At 39.0% G+C, this 15,954-nt stretch overlaps 1 protein-coding gene across 1 annotated transcript in view; it reads right to left on the reverse strand.

Annotated features, from left to right (window-relative positions):
- The window catches only part of FRMPD4 (FERM and PDZ domain containing 4), a 312,762-nt gene that overhangs the window by 108,423 nt on the left and 188,385 nt on the right, over window positions 1–15,954 (reverse strand). The window contains exon 2 of the mRNA XM_085321501.1: window positions 10,200–10,316. Coding sequence (XP_085177627.1) covers window positions 10,200–10,316 — 117 coding nt within the window. The remainder of the gene's footprint in view (window positions 1–10,199; window positions 10,317–15,954) is intronic.

The following is a 15,954-nucleotide window of genomic DNA, read 5'->3' on the forward strand; positions in this document are numbered from 1 at the left end:
AGGCCCTCTTATTTTTACAGACCGACAACCAATTTTGTTCTCTTTTGTTTACAAAGTTTCCACGTTTGCATCAGCAGTGATATTAGCACGTGACCTCAGATTAGAATTAATATGTTTCTTAGAAAGGACCGTCTCTCTTCCAACCACCTGTACGGCTTTGCAGAACCAGAACCTGATGCTTTTAACTGAGATTCTGTAGGGACTGTACTCTGTTTTTAAAAGAGGCATTTGAAAAGCAGGCTCCAACTGGGGCTGGTATCATTCTTATACAAATTGTTTACATTAATTAATTTGTTCTATGCTACCAGGAAGGGCAGGCTGGAATATCAACATAGTACTCCTAAAAATGCATATACATGCCACAATGCCCAAACGACATTATGCTGTATGAAAGCTGTAACCTGAAGCATGGCAACTCAAAGAGTAACCAGAATTTCATATTCTCACCTCCATTCACCATGACCCTGGGTTAGGATACCCTGAATTTTTTTCTGTCCAGGCTCTATTACAGAAGTTTTATTCCTCTTCCTAATCCACCATCAAACACATTGGAGTAACAGTTGTTCAGGATGAAAGACCTGAATTCCAYGGCGTCCCCATCCAGTTTGTGTTTGGAGAAAACACTGGGGGTTAGACCACAAACACTTACCGAATGTTGCAACAAAGGCCTGAAGTGAATCGACTGTTCCTGTACTCCACTTTGGTACAAATACATCAAAAGGCAACCCACAGCATCACTTAAGGATCTTCCTGAACACAAGTTTCTCCTCTTCTGAATAGTCATACATTCATCCATAATTTTTCACATAACTCTTCTCATCTTTTCAGCATGAACTATTCTCTTGGTTATCACATTCAGCAAGTGATCTTCGTGTATGCATGCACAGACAACTTGGAAAGGGCAAGTCCACCCGTGTGAAATGAGCCATGCTGCTGTGTCTAATTCCTGAGTTAGAGCGCACAAACTGGCTTAGGTACAGCTACCTTACACTCCAGTGAAGTCTCTACTTTTCCTTGCTCTAGTTAAAATGAAAGAACCCCACAAACCAACATCTCCTTGCTATTACTCCCTCCATTATAAAAATGATTTATCCTAGTCAATATTAGTATCACTTGGTTATATGCATGATTAAAGTAATGCATTTTGTGAGTGAAGGATAATTGTTAAATTGTCCCTTTGCCTCCTGAAAAGAGAAGATTTTTCCAGCATATGCCCGAATTGCCCCTAGGCAGACTACTGACACAAACAGGTTGCTATATAATTTTCTTCCTCTCTTTCCTAATTATTCAGATCCTTTAAGTACCCTTTTGTTGTTGTGAATTCCTGTTGCTGCTTTTGTGGCCTATCTTCACTCCCCCTCCCACCAAACAAATCTGTCCTTGAACAGGTCAAACCGTTAGCAACAGAAAGCAAATTTGTATGCAGTCTGAAAGCACAGTAGCACCCTTTCTCTAATATAATACTATTCATATGAACAGTCTGAGTGAGTTTTTTTTTTTTCTTTTTTTTTTTTAAGAAAAAGAAAAGGAGATAGAAAAAGAGAAAACCCCAAAATCACCATACCAATCAGACCTGTTGTCCGTCTGGTCCGGTATCCTGCCTCTGACAGTAGTCGGTATCCGCTTCAGAGGTAGGTGCAAGAAACCTTGTAATTATAGAATAACCTGATTAATACAGGAAGTTTTGTCCTAGCCCTAGGCACTCAGCAGCTGACTCACTYGCTTGTCTGAAACATAAGAATTTATATCTGCTCTAATTTCTTTTAATTCTATGTAATTTAATGGTGGAAGACTCATTATAAATGTACATTTCTCATCCTGTTTTGAGCCTTACATTTCAGGCTCTACTGTAACCTGTGGCTGAGAGTTATATTTGCTAATTATATAGGTTGTACTATTTTTATCATTGTTAAACTGACTGCCATTCAATTTCATTGGATGTCCTTTTTAAGGATACGGAATAAGTGGGCCAGAGAGCATGATTCCACTGCCTGTTTACTGAGATACTCACGTGGGAGAGGAGATGCCCAGAGAAGCACATTGCAGAAAGCCTTTGGTTTAAGGCACTGCCTGGGATACAGGCCACCTTTTTCATTCATATCCCTATTCTGAATCGGAAAGATTTGAACTCTCTTTTTCAACATCCTACAGAAGTACTGTTACTCCTGGTTGAAGGAGGATGAAAGAGCAGYAGTGGCACTGTTCATATTTTTGTGAATGCCATATAAATCCTCCAGTGAACCTAATCCACTTTTTTTCTATACTTAGAGATGAAGGAATGTAATGTATTCAATGAAGTGCTATGTAACATCATACCTACAGGGTAAAAGGTGTCTCCTATGGCTTTCAACTTTCATTATAGCCTTACGTACTTTAAGGTACAAACAGCAGCAGCTTTTTCAGGATCCTGGAAGATGAACAACACTACAGTTACAGACAAGGCTTTCACTATAGTTTATATCCTTTATATCTTTAGACTGTTTTCAGAATCTTCCAACAAAGCAAACTCCAGGGAAATACTCTGAGAAAGAACTAAGCCAGCAATGGCCATACACGACCTGTAGAACACACGGACAAGAACGCTGGGATCAGGCTAGAGATACCAACAGAGATTTGGAGAATCTCTGATCCTCTTATATACTTATTTATTTTGAAGTAAACCGATTAGCATGCTGTGAGCCTCATTTTTGCATCTGGTATGCATTAGTGGCCCTTAATAAGCAGAATGCTTGATTGATATATCATTAATATTATCAACGATTGTGTTCTGTCCGCCCACACTGCTAGCCAGCTCCAAGAGCTGTAGGYACACAACAGCGGGAGGAGTGGAAGACCTGATAGGATCCTGCCACACACAGAGGAGCCCCACCTTTCAGAAAACATGAATGAGTTTTCTCTTCTATCTGGAGCAACCAATGAAAGAGTAAGATGAAGACTACTAAAAGAAAATTTAGGTAAGTATTTGAGTATAGGAGAGCATTCCCTTAYGGCTTTGCTGTTTTGTAAAGAAATACTGTACACTGAGGTATTAGGCTGCTGCACTAGCTACTAACGAACGCAAACATGTGACCTCTGTTTTCCGCATGGGACAAAAGCTCGTATTCAAGAGTTTCATAATTGGGATTAGCTTAGTTACTGAGCCAGGCCAGGCCAATGAAAAGACAGTGATTTGACATGCCAAAACTGACAGAGCTGATAACATTATGTGCAAGGTAACATAGCTTAGAAAAAAAAAGAATCAAGTTTGTCATACACATCTGGAAGAAGTCACAAAGAATTTAGTGTTAATAAACACAAGATCCCAGGTAGAAAACAACAGCAGGCACACAATATCAAAATATGTTGTGACATGTTTCAACTAGTGTAGGAATAAGGTCATAGTAACACGATAAGATTTGGAAAGACTTTGGAGCAGTAGGACTCTAYGAGCTTTACTGTTTGTTCTAGGGACTCACCAGGGGTTTCAAGTCAAACAATAAAGCTGTAGACTTTGATTTCTGGATAATCTTCCCTTTATTTCATGTCTGGGATCCCAGCAGTTTGCTCAGTTTGTTCCATACTGGAGCACAGAAGTAAACTAATATGCATCAAGTACAGATGGTGAAGGTCCTTGGAGTGAAATAGGGAGCAAAACAAACTGATAGCACAGACATACTCTGTCATCCCATCCAAGGCAACAGGAGGAGGTAAAAGTAAACATGATCAACAGTATGTGCTTAAACAAAAATATGGAAATGACTTAACAGACACCTCTGAAAATTTATTTTAAGAGTAAAATAATTAACTATACCTTACAGGAACCACTGCTGTTTTAAGTCCACACAGGAAGCACTACACTTTGTTCCAGTCAATCTGATTTAACAGACCTTGACTTTTATTTGAATGATAGAAACCAGAGCCACAAAAACACCGAAGTGCCTAATTCCTAGTACCTTAGAAATTAAATAGGAATAGCAATCACAAAAAGATAGGCCTTCCATAGCCGCAAATGTTACTTCAACTTAGGGTGCAGGTGTAGAGCAGCTTAAGCCAACATAAGYGTCTGCTCTCACACCAGTCACATATTCCCTGTCCTGCCCTTGTACCAGCACTCACACTCATCATTTGCCATTAGCCCTGCTGTGAGTAAGGGGCTGGACCAGCTGACTTCCAGGGGTCTCTTCCACCCTAAATTATTCTGCAACTCTATCTCACCATGCAAAGAACTGGCTAAGAGCTAAAGTGACAGAAAATTCATTCCTTTTCTTGTGGGAGTGAGTTTTTATTAGCCAGTGTATTACCTTCCATTAACTCCCTTCCAAGTCTGATGAGCATCAAGCCTGATACAATGGAAAGGGCAAAAATATACACATCAGAAATAGACTGTGGCAGTGGCAACTTGGACCAGCTTCAATTGCCATGAAGCTAAACCCTTTTTGGACAAAGATCAGCCAAAATCTTCCTTCTTTGCTTTGTCTCCCTGAAACCCTAAAGTCGCACCAAACAGACTTTTAATAACTTTCATGTTAGTATTCAAATTAATGTTACAGAAATTTCATATAATTATGTACTACAAAATGTATATAATAAATATGAAGAAAATAGGCCTTTAAAGCAATTAAGTATACCCTGCAAATTATTTTATATTGAAAGTCTGCTTTAATACAGCTTGTGCTGTACAGAAATATGCTGAAAGAATATTAGATGATTGCCATCCTCCCATACTGAAATGTGTCATTTATCTCATAAGGCTATTTCAAGTAAAAGCAGTATGCTAAAAGGGAACGGGTGAAGTTCTGAAACTTTAATTTACCATGGCCTAAACTCAGCAAAAGCATTTTAGAGGTTTGTAAAATGACCCCACTTGCGTCATCTGTACAGAAGACATAATAAATTGATAGTGACATCTCAAAACATTTTGATAAAAGGTTCTTCTCACAGTTTTACAAAAGTGCTGTCTGGCAATGGAAGCTACCACTGACTAGCTCAGGCCATAGGGGCTTTCACAGGTTTGAAAGAAACCAAATTTGCTTCAGCAGAAAGAATAAGCATCTCTTCACACTCATGTCTTAAAGCACTTGCATTGACACTATATAATTATTTTTCATTTCACATGAAGAGTTGCTTGGTTTCTTTATTCATTTCACAATTTCAAAATTACAATATGTCTGCTCGCAGTTGAGTGGATATGCACATATGGCACTAAGTAAATTATTTAAGTAAAAAGCAGTTAATGTTGCTATGAATTATCTTATTTGCTTGTACAGAACTCATGTGCGCATTTCATTGTGGTAGTACCTGGTTTATACATCTTTAATCAAAAGCAAATGAAGAATTTGAATTGCTATTTCTCCTTCAGTGTGATGCAATTTGTTAATCTGTATGGCTATAAAAAGCCTCTGAGACAATATGACAAGCTATCTTGCTGATCTCTCTTCCTCCTCTATTGACATAACTGTCAACAATCATCTCATTATTTCATTCCTAAAATCCAGAGTGAAAAATGAAGGAAAGAAAATTAGGTATTGGTTTAATTTATGAGTGAAATCAGTGCTAGTAAAAGAAGCAATTTTGAAAGCTAAGGAAGACTTTTCCTTGGACAAATAATAGGCACTACAAGGACAACTACTATGTATTTCCAAAGAGGAACTGCTGATAAAATCACTAGACATATTAAATCTTTGGTCTTTTAGCTAAAATGAAAATCTATGTCTCAAAGCTACCCAGACACATGCTATCCGGGACATCATTCACTAGTAACTGTGGTTAGATTAGAGGTGGTAATCACCACCAGTACAGCAGTGCACAGTTCCAAATGGTTTCATGGTTTCATTCCATTTTCTAAGTTACTGTTTCTTAATGCATCCAGGTGGATTATCATTTTGTAGAACATGCATTACTATTCTGGAGACATGACTGATGTACGTTTTTATAGCCAATGTTGTGCCCTTTAAAACATTTGGTACAAAAAGATGTACTGAAAGTAAAGTATTCTCATGACATGTGTACATATGTAGCACTGTTCAACTTGCATCCAAGACTGCTCAGAGATATCAGTGGGTAAGAAAGTCAGGCATAAAATATCAAAGGATTATATAAGCCAGCTTCCTCAGAGTCCTCATTTTTTCCACTCCTTAAAGCAGCCTATTATTTTTCCATACACTATGATAGCATTATAGTTTGGATATATTCGGCCTTACTAACAAAACTTTACATCAATTTTCAATACGGACAACTGCAACCTACCAGGATGAAATAATTTAAATAGACACAAATTTGATGCCAAACCCTCAGGTAGAACCAAGAGACCCTGCAAGCCTGATAAATTCTTGGCTTTGTATTAGCTGTACTGGGAGCGTCTGGTCATTGCTAAAAGCAAAACTGAGTTGCAAATAAACAGCACAGGTGCTGAGATTTTACATCTTTGGCTTCTTCCTCTGACACAAAGAAAAAGGAAAGGACACTTGCCTTTGCAAAGGGGCTCCTCACTGCAATGCTAGTATAGAATTTATTTATAGATCCCTGGCCTTCATAACCCAGTGAGGCTCTTTTCCTAGACACCAACTGTGTAGAAGATATTCATCCCATGATCCATCTGCTACCTGAATGCCCTTTGATTAATCTCCTTACGCAGCATATGAGTGCTCTGACTGCAATTTTGTACCATGCCTTGGAGTTCAAACTGTCCTCTGCCCCTCTCCTCCATATTACAGCCTACCCTGCGGGGAGTAGGGAGCTCCCACTCCATCATTTTGATACTGTTAAGCTTTGCAAAGAATTAAAATTCGTGTCTAGGAGCCCAGGTCACCTATTATGCTAAGTAATATACAAATACAGAGTAAAAGACAGATCCTAACAGAATGGAAGAGAAAGAAAGATATGTGAAGAATGCTAGAATACACTAATGCTAATGGATGTGTGCAGCTCTTTTAGGAGGTATATGTAATAAAAGTTAGGCTTTATAAATTACAACTTTTAGCTTGAATTAGGCCAGAAAGAGATGTCAAGATATGAAGAATCAAAGGTAATGGTCCTAGGTGAGATACTATGGCAGGAATAAACTCACATCTACAGACATAGCTGACTCAGAACTAGGTCAGGCAGGTTGAGGTAATCAAAAGGTATAAAACCTAGGCTACTGATTAGACTAATTCTGCTTGGCAACAAAGTAATAACCTAGGCACATACACTTGTCATATTTGTAATAATGCAGCTTTCTAGTTGTAGTTAGATAACCAAAGAGCAGCTCTGCMTGGAAGAACGTTCTTTGGCACCAGGCTTCACATTTACAGTGAGGGTCGCCCAAGTGCAAATGGAAGAAGATACTTGCTCTCTCACAGTCTAACATCATAAGCTTGGGCAAGATTTATCCCTGGCCCTGTTATCTGGCCCTGTTAGAGCTTTTTAAACACTTAAAAGTTGTGAAAAGTCAGGATTYTTCTTACTGTTAAATTTCTGAAACTATGCTGTATATTTAACTCATACAAAGTTTTATTATTTTGCTTTTATTAGGTAATTTAAGCATTAAATATGAAATTAATTAATTAATCAAGTGACAGTTACCATTAAGCTTATAATTTTTGCCTGCCTGTAGATAATTCAGAGATTGTGAGAAGTGGGTTCAGAGAGCTTTTTTTACCTGTCACCAAACTGTGGGCATCTTGAAAATGAACTACAGCAAACCTCGCTTTGCTAAATCCATTTTTTTAATTAAATTCATTTTGCAAGCCAAAGCTAAGATTTCTCCAATATATTAAATTCTACAACCCATTCCTGCTGTCCTTCAATCCTTAGATGCTGGTTTTGCTCTACAAAATTCTGAAGGATCATCAGACAGAGAAAACACTAGAGATACCCACTCTAAAATGCCTGGCCCAGTACAGCTGGAGGAAGCTTTTGCTGAGGGAGAGAAATGGAGTAACTGGTTGGATATGACCTGACTTGGGAGAGTGGTCCAGGGCTCCAACACTTCCTCTCCCTTTGTACTGTGAAATGTGGGAGGCTCATGTTTCCCAAAGCTGATGGGAGGGATCAGATAGATAGTACTAGAGTTGAGTCTTGATCTGTTCCAGCTGCATTTATATATTTAATATATATTAAAATATATATTTTCTATATATATTCTCTMTATATATAGAATGCATCTCTTCATTCTAATGTGTGCACAAAACATTGATGGGACCCCCAGAAAAGACRGATAATTATCTGTTATAACTGCAGGAAGGTGCAGGACAAACAAATGGGAGGAAGGCCCCAAACAGAATGGGAGGTAAACATTTCATAAGAGCATGAAAGTTAAAACAAACCAAGAACAACCACACATGAAAAACCCTCCACAAAACAGACCCCCCCCCCCATTACTTAAGGCATGATTTGGCACTGTTAYGGAATTTTGTTCATCGATTCATTTTTATGCATCTAGGAGAGCTGTAAGAGGATATGGCACTTTAGCATAGTAAAAGGCCACCCAAAAAAATAAATGAAATGATCATTTGCTACTGCAAGTTAGAAAATGTTCTCAGATTACAAAATTAATGACTCCTAATGCACTGCATGCTGTAAGCCACAGCTGTTTATAGTTGCACAGGAAGTACAGCATCCCATTACATGACCAGTGAGGAAAAGGAGAAATTAAATGYGGCGCCTGTCCTCAGAAGCTAATGTTATCGTTCAAATAAATTTCAGCCCTGCAGATTAGGCCTTCTGCATTCACTGACATGCTGCAGAGAAACCTCACGCCCCTGAGCCATCGCTGCTGATACGGACATGGACCTGCCGCAGCCCGGGAAGGTGCGTGCAGGAACTGCTGGCACTTCCTCATTACTTAGCTTCCAAATCCGCCCCTACAATTTTTAGTGGTGCAGATACCTCCACTAACTCGAGTAACAGAAGCAGCATAGTCACATTAACACAGTACTTTTGAGGCTCATGTATTCCTCCTAACAAGGCTGATTAGTTCAGGCAGAAAGCCTATGCTAATATAGTTACATAGTGCCCAGCGTTCAGATTCACGCTACCCAGCACTGCACCCTGCGTCTTACAAACATACGCAGCATAACAAACACGTATTCACGGAAAAATACAGCGTTTTAGAGCTGCCTTTGAGCTCTCATTAACCGAGGCAACTTGCTGTAATGTGGACAGGTCTAAAATCTCTCTAAATCCTGAAAGCTTTTCCATGGTTGCCTGCAGGTCACCGCACTGCTCTAACTCTACCTCGGGGGGACAGAGAGGAGAGGAAAAGGGATCCTCCTTCTTACACAGCACAATTCAAGGTTTGCAGAAGAAGGATCTTGGATGAATGTAAGACTTTTAACGGTCAGTTTAAAGTAACTTTGATCCCTTTACTCTGTGTTATAAGAAAGGATTGTGATTCTCATCCAGGACTTTTTAAGCACCGACAAGCTTCCATTCAGACTGGTAAACCAAGAAATTGAAATAATGAAAACATCCAACCTTTCACATGAGCAAACTCAAAATGCTGGCCTTAAAATAAAATGTAAGCTAAAGCAACTAATGCTGTAAAACCAAGAAATTGTTCTGCTGTCTCACTACCATCCCTTCTCAGCAAACAAGTTTCAAATACACAATAGAATATATTTGCTAGGATAAGAAACTATTTTATTCAAGCCACTTAAGTAACTCAGAAGAAGAATTCTGCACAGTTTTCATTGGGAAAAGAAAATCCAATTTTGTTTACAATCAAATCATTCACATTGACATTTATTTACAAACTTTTAACTGCAGAGCTAAAGGGCCACGAGAAACCTAAGAATTCAGACAAAAGCTGTACAGGATCAAGATAGGTACTTTACCAGTATAATGAACTTTTTAGGCAAACTAAAGAGTTCACATGGCAGCGACAGATAAGAGTTGTTAATCCTAGTCAGAAAGGACCTTTTGCCTTATTCTTTAAGGATGCGCATTTTTTTTTTTTGTTAATGACATTTGCTGTAATTCCTCARTGAATTACAGGTCCTTACATTATCACTGTTTTCTTGGCCAAATAATCAAGGACCAAAACACAGTATTACAAAGAACAAGGCACAGTAAAGTATGGGCAAAGCTAGCTCTGTGCAACAAACCAAAACAAATCAACATTAATTCTATAAGACTGCAGCTGATACCAGGATTCCAAGGAAAACGTTGCAAGTAGCAGTGCTGCAGCACTGTGATACAGCCTGAATCTAGTGGTCGCAACAGCTCACGCTACCACTTACTTGAGGAAGTAGTCTCTTCCATCTCTGTTTGCCGTCATCTCCCATCCATAAGGTGTTCCCTGGTTCAAGCTCCAGGTCCCTGAAGGATGCGGCCAGCCTGAAGACTTGTTCCTGTGGCTGTAATTTCAAGGGAGAAAAAGAAATTGACTTTTCTATTCTAATTATTCTTTGGATTTACTTATTTCATGCCATTCACTGTGGCATCAGGTACTTTCAAAACTGTGAAATATATAGCCCCAAACCAGGCAAACAAAAAGAGTAGCAGGTATACTCACATTTGTAAAATTCATCTAGGAAGTGGCAAGATGCACACATTTCTAATGGTCTTTGAACCCAAACCTTTTGACAGGTGAATCTATCACGCACCACCAGTCCCAGATCRCATTTTCAAGAGTGTGTTTCCTTTCATTTTCACTCCCTGCTCAAATACCTGTTTTCTCTACAGTTCTGGCAAAAAAACCTTGCTGTGCACATTACAGGCATGGATGCGCTAACTGGCACAAGAGGCAACACTTTTTTTTGCCCTATCTTTTTTTTCCCAGCTGTTTTGCATGTGGGAACGAAGGAAAACCATCAGGCTTATGTATATGGACGCTAAATTGATTCCAACAGGCAGATCTGATTGTGCTTGTTCATTATTTCTTCCCTTAGATAACTTTTAAAAGGCATATACACTGCTACCTATCTCTGCTGAACAGTCTCTGCTAGTACCCCTAGTCCTGAGCAAGGGCCAAGTGATGCCATCCTAAGTAGAGCAGTTTACAGGGTTCCCTTAACTATGTGAAATTTAGCAGCACTTCCAAATGACAGTATTTCCCCACTAAGCCCGATATATTTTGTGAGTTGTGATATACTGCTTCCATAGACAAAAATGATACAGTCAGCAACAATCTCCCCCTAGTTTCCAACATGGAAGCCCGAATTTTTGTACTGATGTCATACCCCAAACTTCCAGGAGCTTAGCATGAACTTTCCATGCATTCCTACTTCTGCTGTGGGAATTGCAGGTACAGAGGGCAACAAATAGCACTTTCAGCAAAATTAACCAACGCATGAATATCGACAATGTACAAGCCAAAAGATGAAAAGAACAGGAAAAGGAGGCAGGAYAACCAGAGATGCTAAAGACCAGCTGAGGATGCTTCACAAGCAGGCAGAGGTGAATCAACACATGACACTGCATACAATCTGAAATTTAGAAACGTAAAACAAAGACACACAGAATATGGGTGTGCTTTGAAATAGCCCTCTGCTCTTTCCTCTGCCTATTGAACATATTACTGCTAAGTTTTACTTCCTAGATTTATGTAAATTCAAATGCTAGAAAGGAACTTTTATCTCTAAGACGACGGATAATAAGAACTTAYTTCCTTTAGAGGAAGAGAGCAATGCAACCTAGTGAATACTCTTTTGAAAAAAAGAAACTGGTCTCTATGGACAACTCAACAATTCATTACAAATTGCTAAACTCAACAAAGTTGTACATAGTTAATCTTTCCCAATGGGGGAATGCATCATTTAAAACAAGCTAGCTACCGCCCCTTCCCCTTTATTTCAAGGATTAATCACCACTGAGAAAAGATATGGTGCTTCAAAATATAATTTACATGTAAAGTAGAGAATTACAATGGAGTGCTAGATATCATCTGATTTACCAATTACATTAAGTACTCTATCATCAAGGAGCAGAAAAACATTTCTGTTAGCATATTCAAACACTAGTATTTGCCATAAAAGGGGCTCAAATCTAATATTTAAACATGCTAGAAATCTTAATAAAATTAAGGTTATTTGTGATTAAACAAATAAATGTCAGGTGTGTTACATCACCCAGATAAATGCTACTAACCCATTCTTAATCAGAGGAATGCATAAGAAATAGACATTTGAAGGAAGAAAACAAAGTTTTAAAATAAATATTTTTAACATTTTCTTACATGCAGATTCATGTAAAGTTGAGCTCAAGCATTCCTGTGTCTCTCTGCATGCTTGAAAGAGGAAGAAAGAATAAAAGTAGTGAACCACTCTACAATCTAAGAATGACAGGGTAAAAGATATTAAAATAGAAAAAAAACTGTATACAAAACAAACTCCATAAGCAATGTCTTTCACAGCTTTTTTTGAGCCCTTAAAAAATTATGATGACATAATGAAGGGTAGTAACTGCCTTGCGTGGGCTTACTTACTACAAATATCTCTACATCTGATCTAGTCTTCCAGATTTTCTTATAACCAATGAAAGAGCAAGCAGCATTTTAGACACTGTGTGCATCAAAGATGCCACATGAAGCATTAAATCTGTGCAAATTCTGAGATGGTTCCAGAGAAGGGAAAAACAAATGCCCATAGCATGTTTTAAGTAGTCATTTGTACGATTAAATAATAAATGTTCATGTTACAGCAATAAAACAAGGTTTTACACTCTGGCACAAATGAAGCTCAGAGGTGATTATTGTCTGTGATTCCCAGCAGCCTGTACAGCCTGAGAAATGAGAGAATGAACTGCACTATTTTCTTTTAGATGCTTCCATCCACTTGTTGAATATTATGCTGCTCAGCTGCAAGGACTCTATGCAAAGGASATTGCAAGGTGCAAACAGTGGCATGGAAGGAGGTCGGTGCCATGAGCACATCAGGCATTTCACCTGGGGGAAGCAGARAGTCATTTTGGCAGGCATTATATGCAGAAAATGCCTCAGTGGTAAGGAACCTAGTCGTACARTGGGAGATCCCAGTCTAAATCCTACCTTCTTGGAGGTATCCAGGTGTTCTTGGACAGTCCCTCAGCTCTCTGATCACCATTTGTCACTCCTTCCCTCACAGGCAATTTGGGGAGAGGAGCACGCTACARGACTGCCCAAGTCTCTGACAGATCTGCACAATTCCCACTACAGCTACCGGAAGGATAAGGAAGTGCAACTTGCACCTCAGTGAGTCCTTCTGCACAGTGTGGCTGTAACTCGCTGCTTGCTGTCCACCACTGCCTCTGCTCTGTGCAATCAGCCCAGCTGCTGAAGTCCTTGTCAAGGTACAGCTTTTAGGTGGCCAATTTCAACACCAAAAGCCTTGGCCAGAGACTCGGAAACAAGGCAGTTTAGCTAAGATATCCCATACAACTTTCTTTTGACATCCTTGCTGCAAATGTAGAAAAAATGACCCGCTGAATTGCATCATGTTGATTTTATGAAAGCAGCTTGGAAGGAACCAAGATGACATATGAAGGAACCTTTGTCCTGAGAATATAATAGCTGTGTCACAATGAACATCTTAATCTCAGCCTGTTTTCTGCCCCGTGTTTAAAGCATGACTAAAATAATGTGTGTTCATGTGTCTAGTTTCCTGTACTCCATGTCAGCAGATGGCTCTTTAGAGTAAGCACAGTGTGAGCTGTACAATATGCAAAATATATTCAGTATAAACTATTGTACTAACAAGAGGTGAAAGACTGGTAACAGTCTCTATCTCTCTCAATATCAAAACTAGAACAGTTTTTGAGTTTTTAAAGTGTATTATTATAGCCTAATGTCAAGAGGATTTTAGATAGCTTTAACTCTTGAACTAGAAGTGTAAAATGTATTTCATTTTTAAAACTTCCAAAAAAAAMCTGGAAAATTAAATAGAAATAAAAAATAGTATCTACAGTTTCAGACAATGAAGGACTTGAGGACCACCTCTGGTGTCTAGGCTCCCAGTTAGTGAAGAATTAGAGATACAGTACACCCTAAAGCAGACATGCAAATTTGGCAAGCTTTCTACCCGTACTGACTAGATCTTCACTGAAAGTAACTTGGAGCTCAGACACCTCACTCGTGTAGATTTGTATTTCAAGTATGTGAATCTGAGGATGAAAACTACATCACCCTCAAAAGAACCCTTTGCAACTAATTTTCTTTAAATTTCTGTGTAACTTAACACTGGCAAATTTTATTACTTTATTATTTATTCCCCATTTTATACTGCTTTCCAAAACAGCTAAGAACTGCACCAGAACAAGACAAATACCTTCCAAGTTCCTGGTACCGAGATGGCTTTAGTGAGAAATTCTAGACTACATTTGGCAGATGAGCTTTTTCATCCTCTWGAAACTTTAGAATCTACCTATCAATTTGTTACTGCTTGCTCCATTGGTCTTATCTCTGACATCACTTCCTAATGAAGTAGTATCATTGGACACACTGCCTTCCTTTGTGTTACCATACTGAGAAAAACTTCTGAATTTTGAGCCCTGACAGGTGCCCTGGCTTCATCTCRAGTCTGTAGCAGTACAAAAGCCAGTTGCTCTGCACCCCACACACTGGTACAGAAGCCAGCCCTTCTCCACCCCATCATAAAARGAAAAGCCACAAAAACAAAAGCCACATTACACTTCAAAAAGTTCATTGTCAGAGGACCAGGATTCCACAGCATTCCCCTGTAGATGGTCTAGTTACAGTGATCCCTGGGAGGCAGCAATAGAAACACCAGAGAAACAGAATTTTTTGTTACTACTTTTTAAAAGTAAAAATACTATATGCAGGGCACACCTATCTGCAAGTTAGAAATATGTTTATGACTCTAGTGGAGTTCAATAGTATCTCTATGATTTTTAATCTTCCACTGCCTCAGGAACAGAAATCTGCTTTCTCAATCCACTTCTCACCCCACTCTTGTCTCAGAAGACTATATCCTACCTCAATCCTACCATTTTAATATGAAAAATGAAGGAAAGAAAGTTTTAAAAGACTTCGCAGCTGTACTGTCAAAATCAGTAATCACTGCTAYCAGAACTCTTCACAGGGGCACTAGGCTGTATAATAGGACATGTGTGCTGGACAAAAATTTTTTGACATTCGATCAAGGATGCTGAAAGGGTTTCTGGCTCTATCAGAAGCASAACAGAAAGAAATGAACTGCCCCAGATCCATCACACTACACTAAAAAAATTCATACTGGGACTGCTACTAATAAATCACCCGTGTATGGGAGGGAACTTTAACGACTTCAGATACTGACAAATTCAAACACCTTTCACATACTGCAGATCTGCATGCTTTTAAGTCTTCTGCTGGATGAGGAACTAAGAGGTTTTTAATTCRYATATAAAYATGCAGTATTTCTGAACTGCTGGAAACTCTACTTCAGTTAAAAGAAACCTGAGGAATAACACCCTACAAGTGAGTGTGAAGCTTTGAGTTTGTAATTAAGACAAATGTTAAAGGCAGGATTACTGTCTGAGACTGCTTTTCTTATTTAAGTTATTAAAACATGAGAACCAAGTGCTACAAAAATATTTTTCCCTGTGTCATCTGTCTGCCTCGATAATCTCGCAACATACAGCCATGTTCTGGGCCAAGGCAGAATAGTGTTGCCACGCATTTCATCTTACGGCTCGTCCTGAATTTCTGCCCCAGATCAGGCACAACACACACAGCACAAATGCTACTTCATGCTCCTGCCTGTATCACAAGCAGGGCAGAGCAGTGCAGAACAAAACCACTGGCTGTTCAAAGCATACACTGTACCAGTTACACTATCRGCTATATGGAGAACGGCTCTTCTTAATCTGAGACTACAACAACATAATCTTACTTCGTGACAAGTTTTGTGCTATAATTAGAACATTTTTATTAYGCATCTTCCACACTTGCTCTTCTGCTTCCCTCCCAATGTTCCACTTAATGTGGCCACAGATATAATGTGCAAACAGTGCAGTGAAGAAGTACCTCGGGGCCATGGCTTTGCCTTCAGCTAGGTAAACAGCTCCTCAGTACCACAT

Source organism: Rhea americana, unplaced genomic scaffold (assembly GCF_003343005.1).
Source record: "Rhea americana isolate MKP2758 unplaced genomic scaffold, rheAme1 scaffold_7, whole genome shotgun sequence".
Lineage (NCBI taxonomy): Eukaryota > Metazoa > Chordata > Aves > Rheiformes > Rheidae > Rhea > Rhea americana.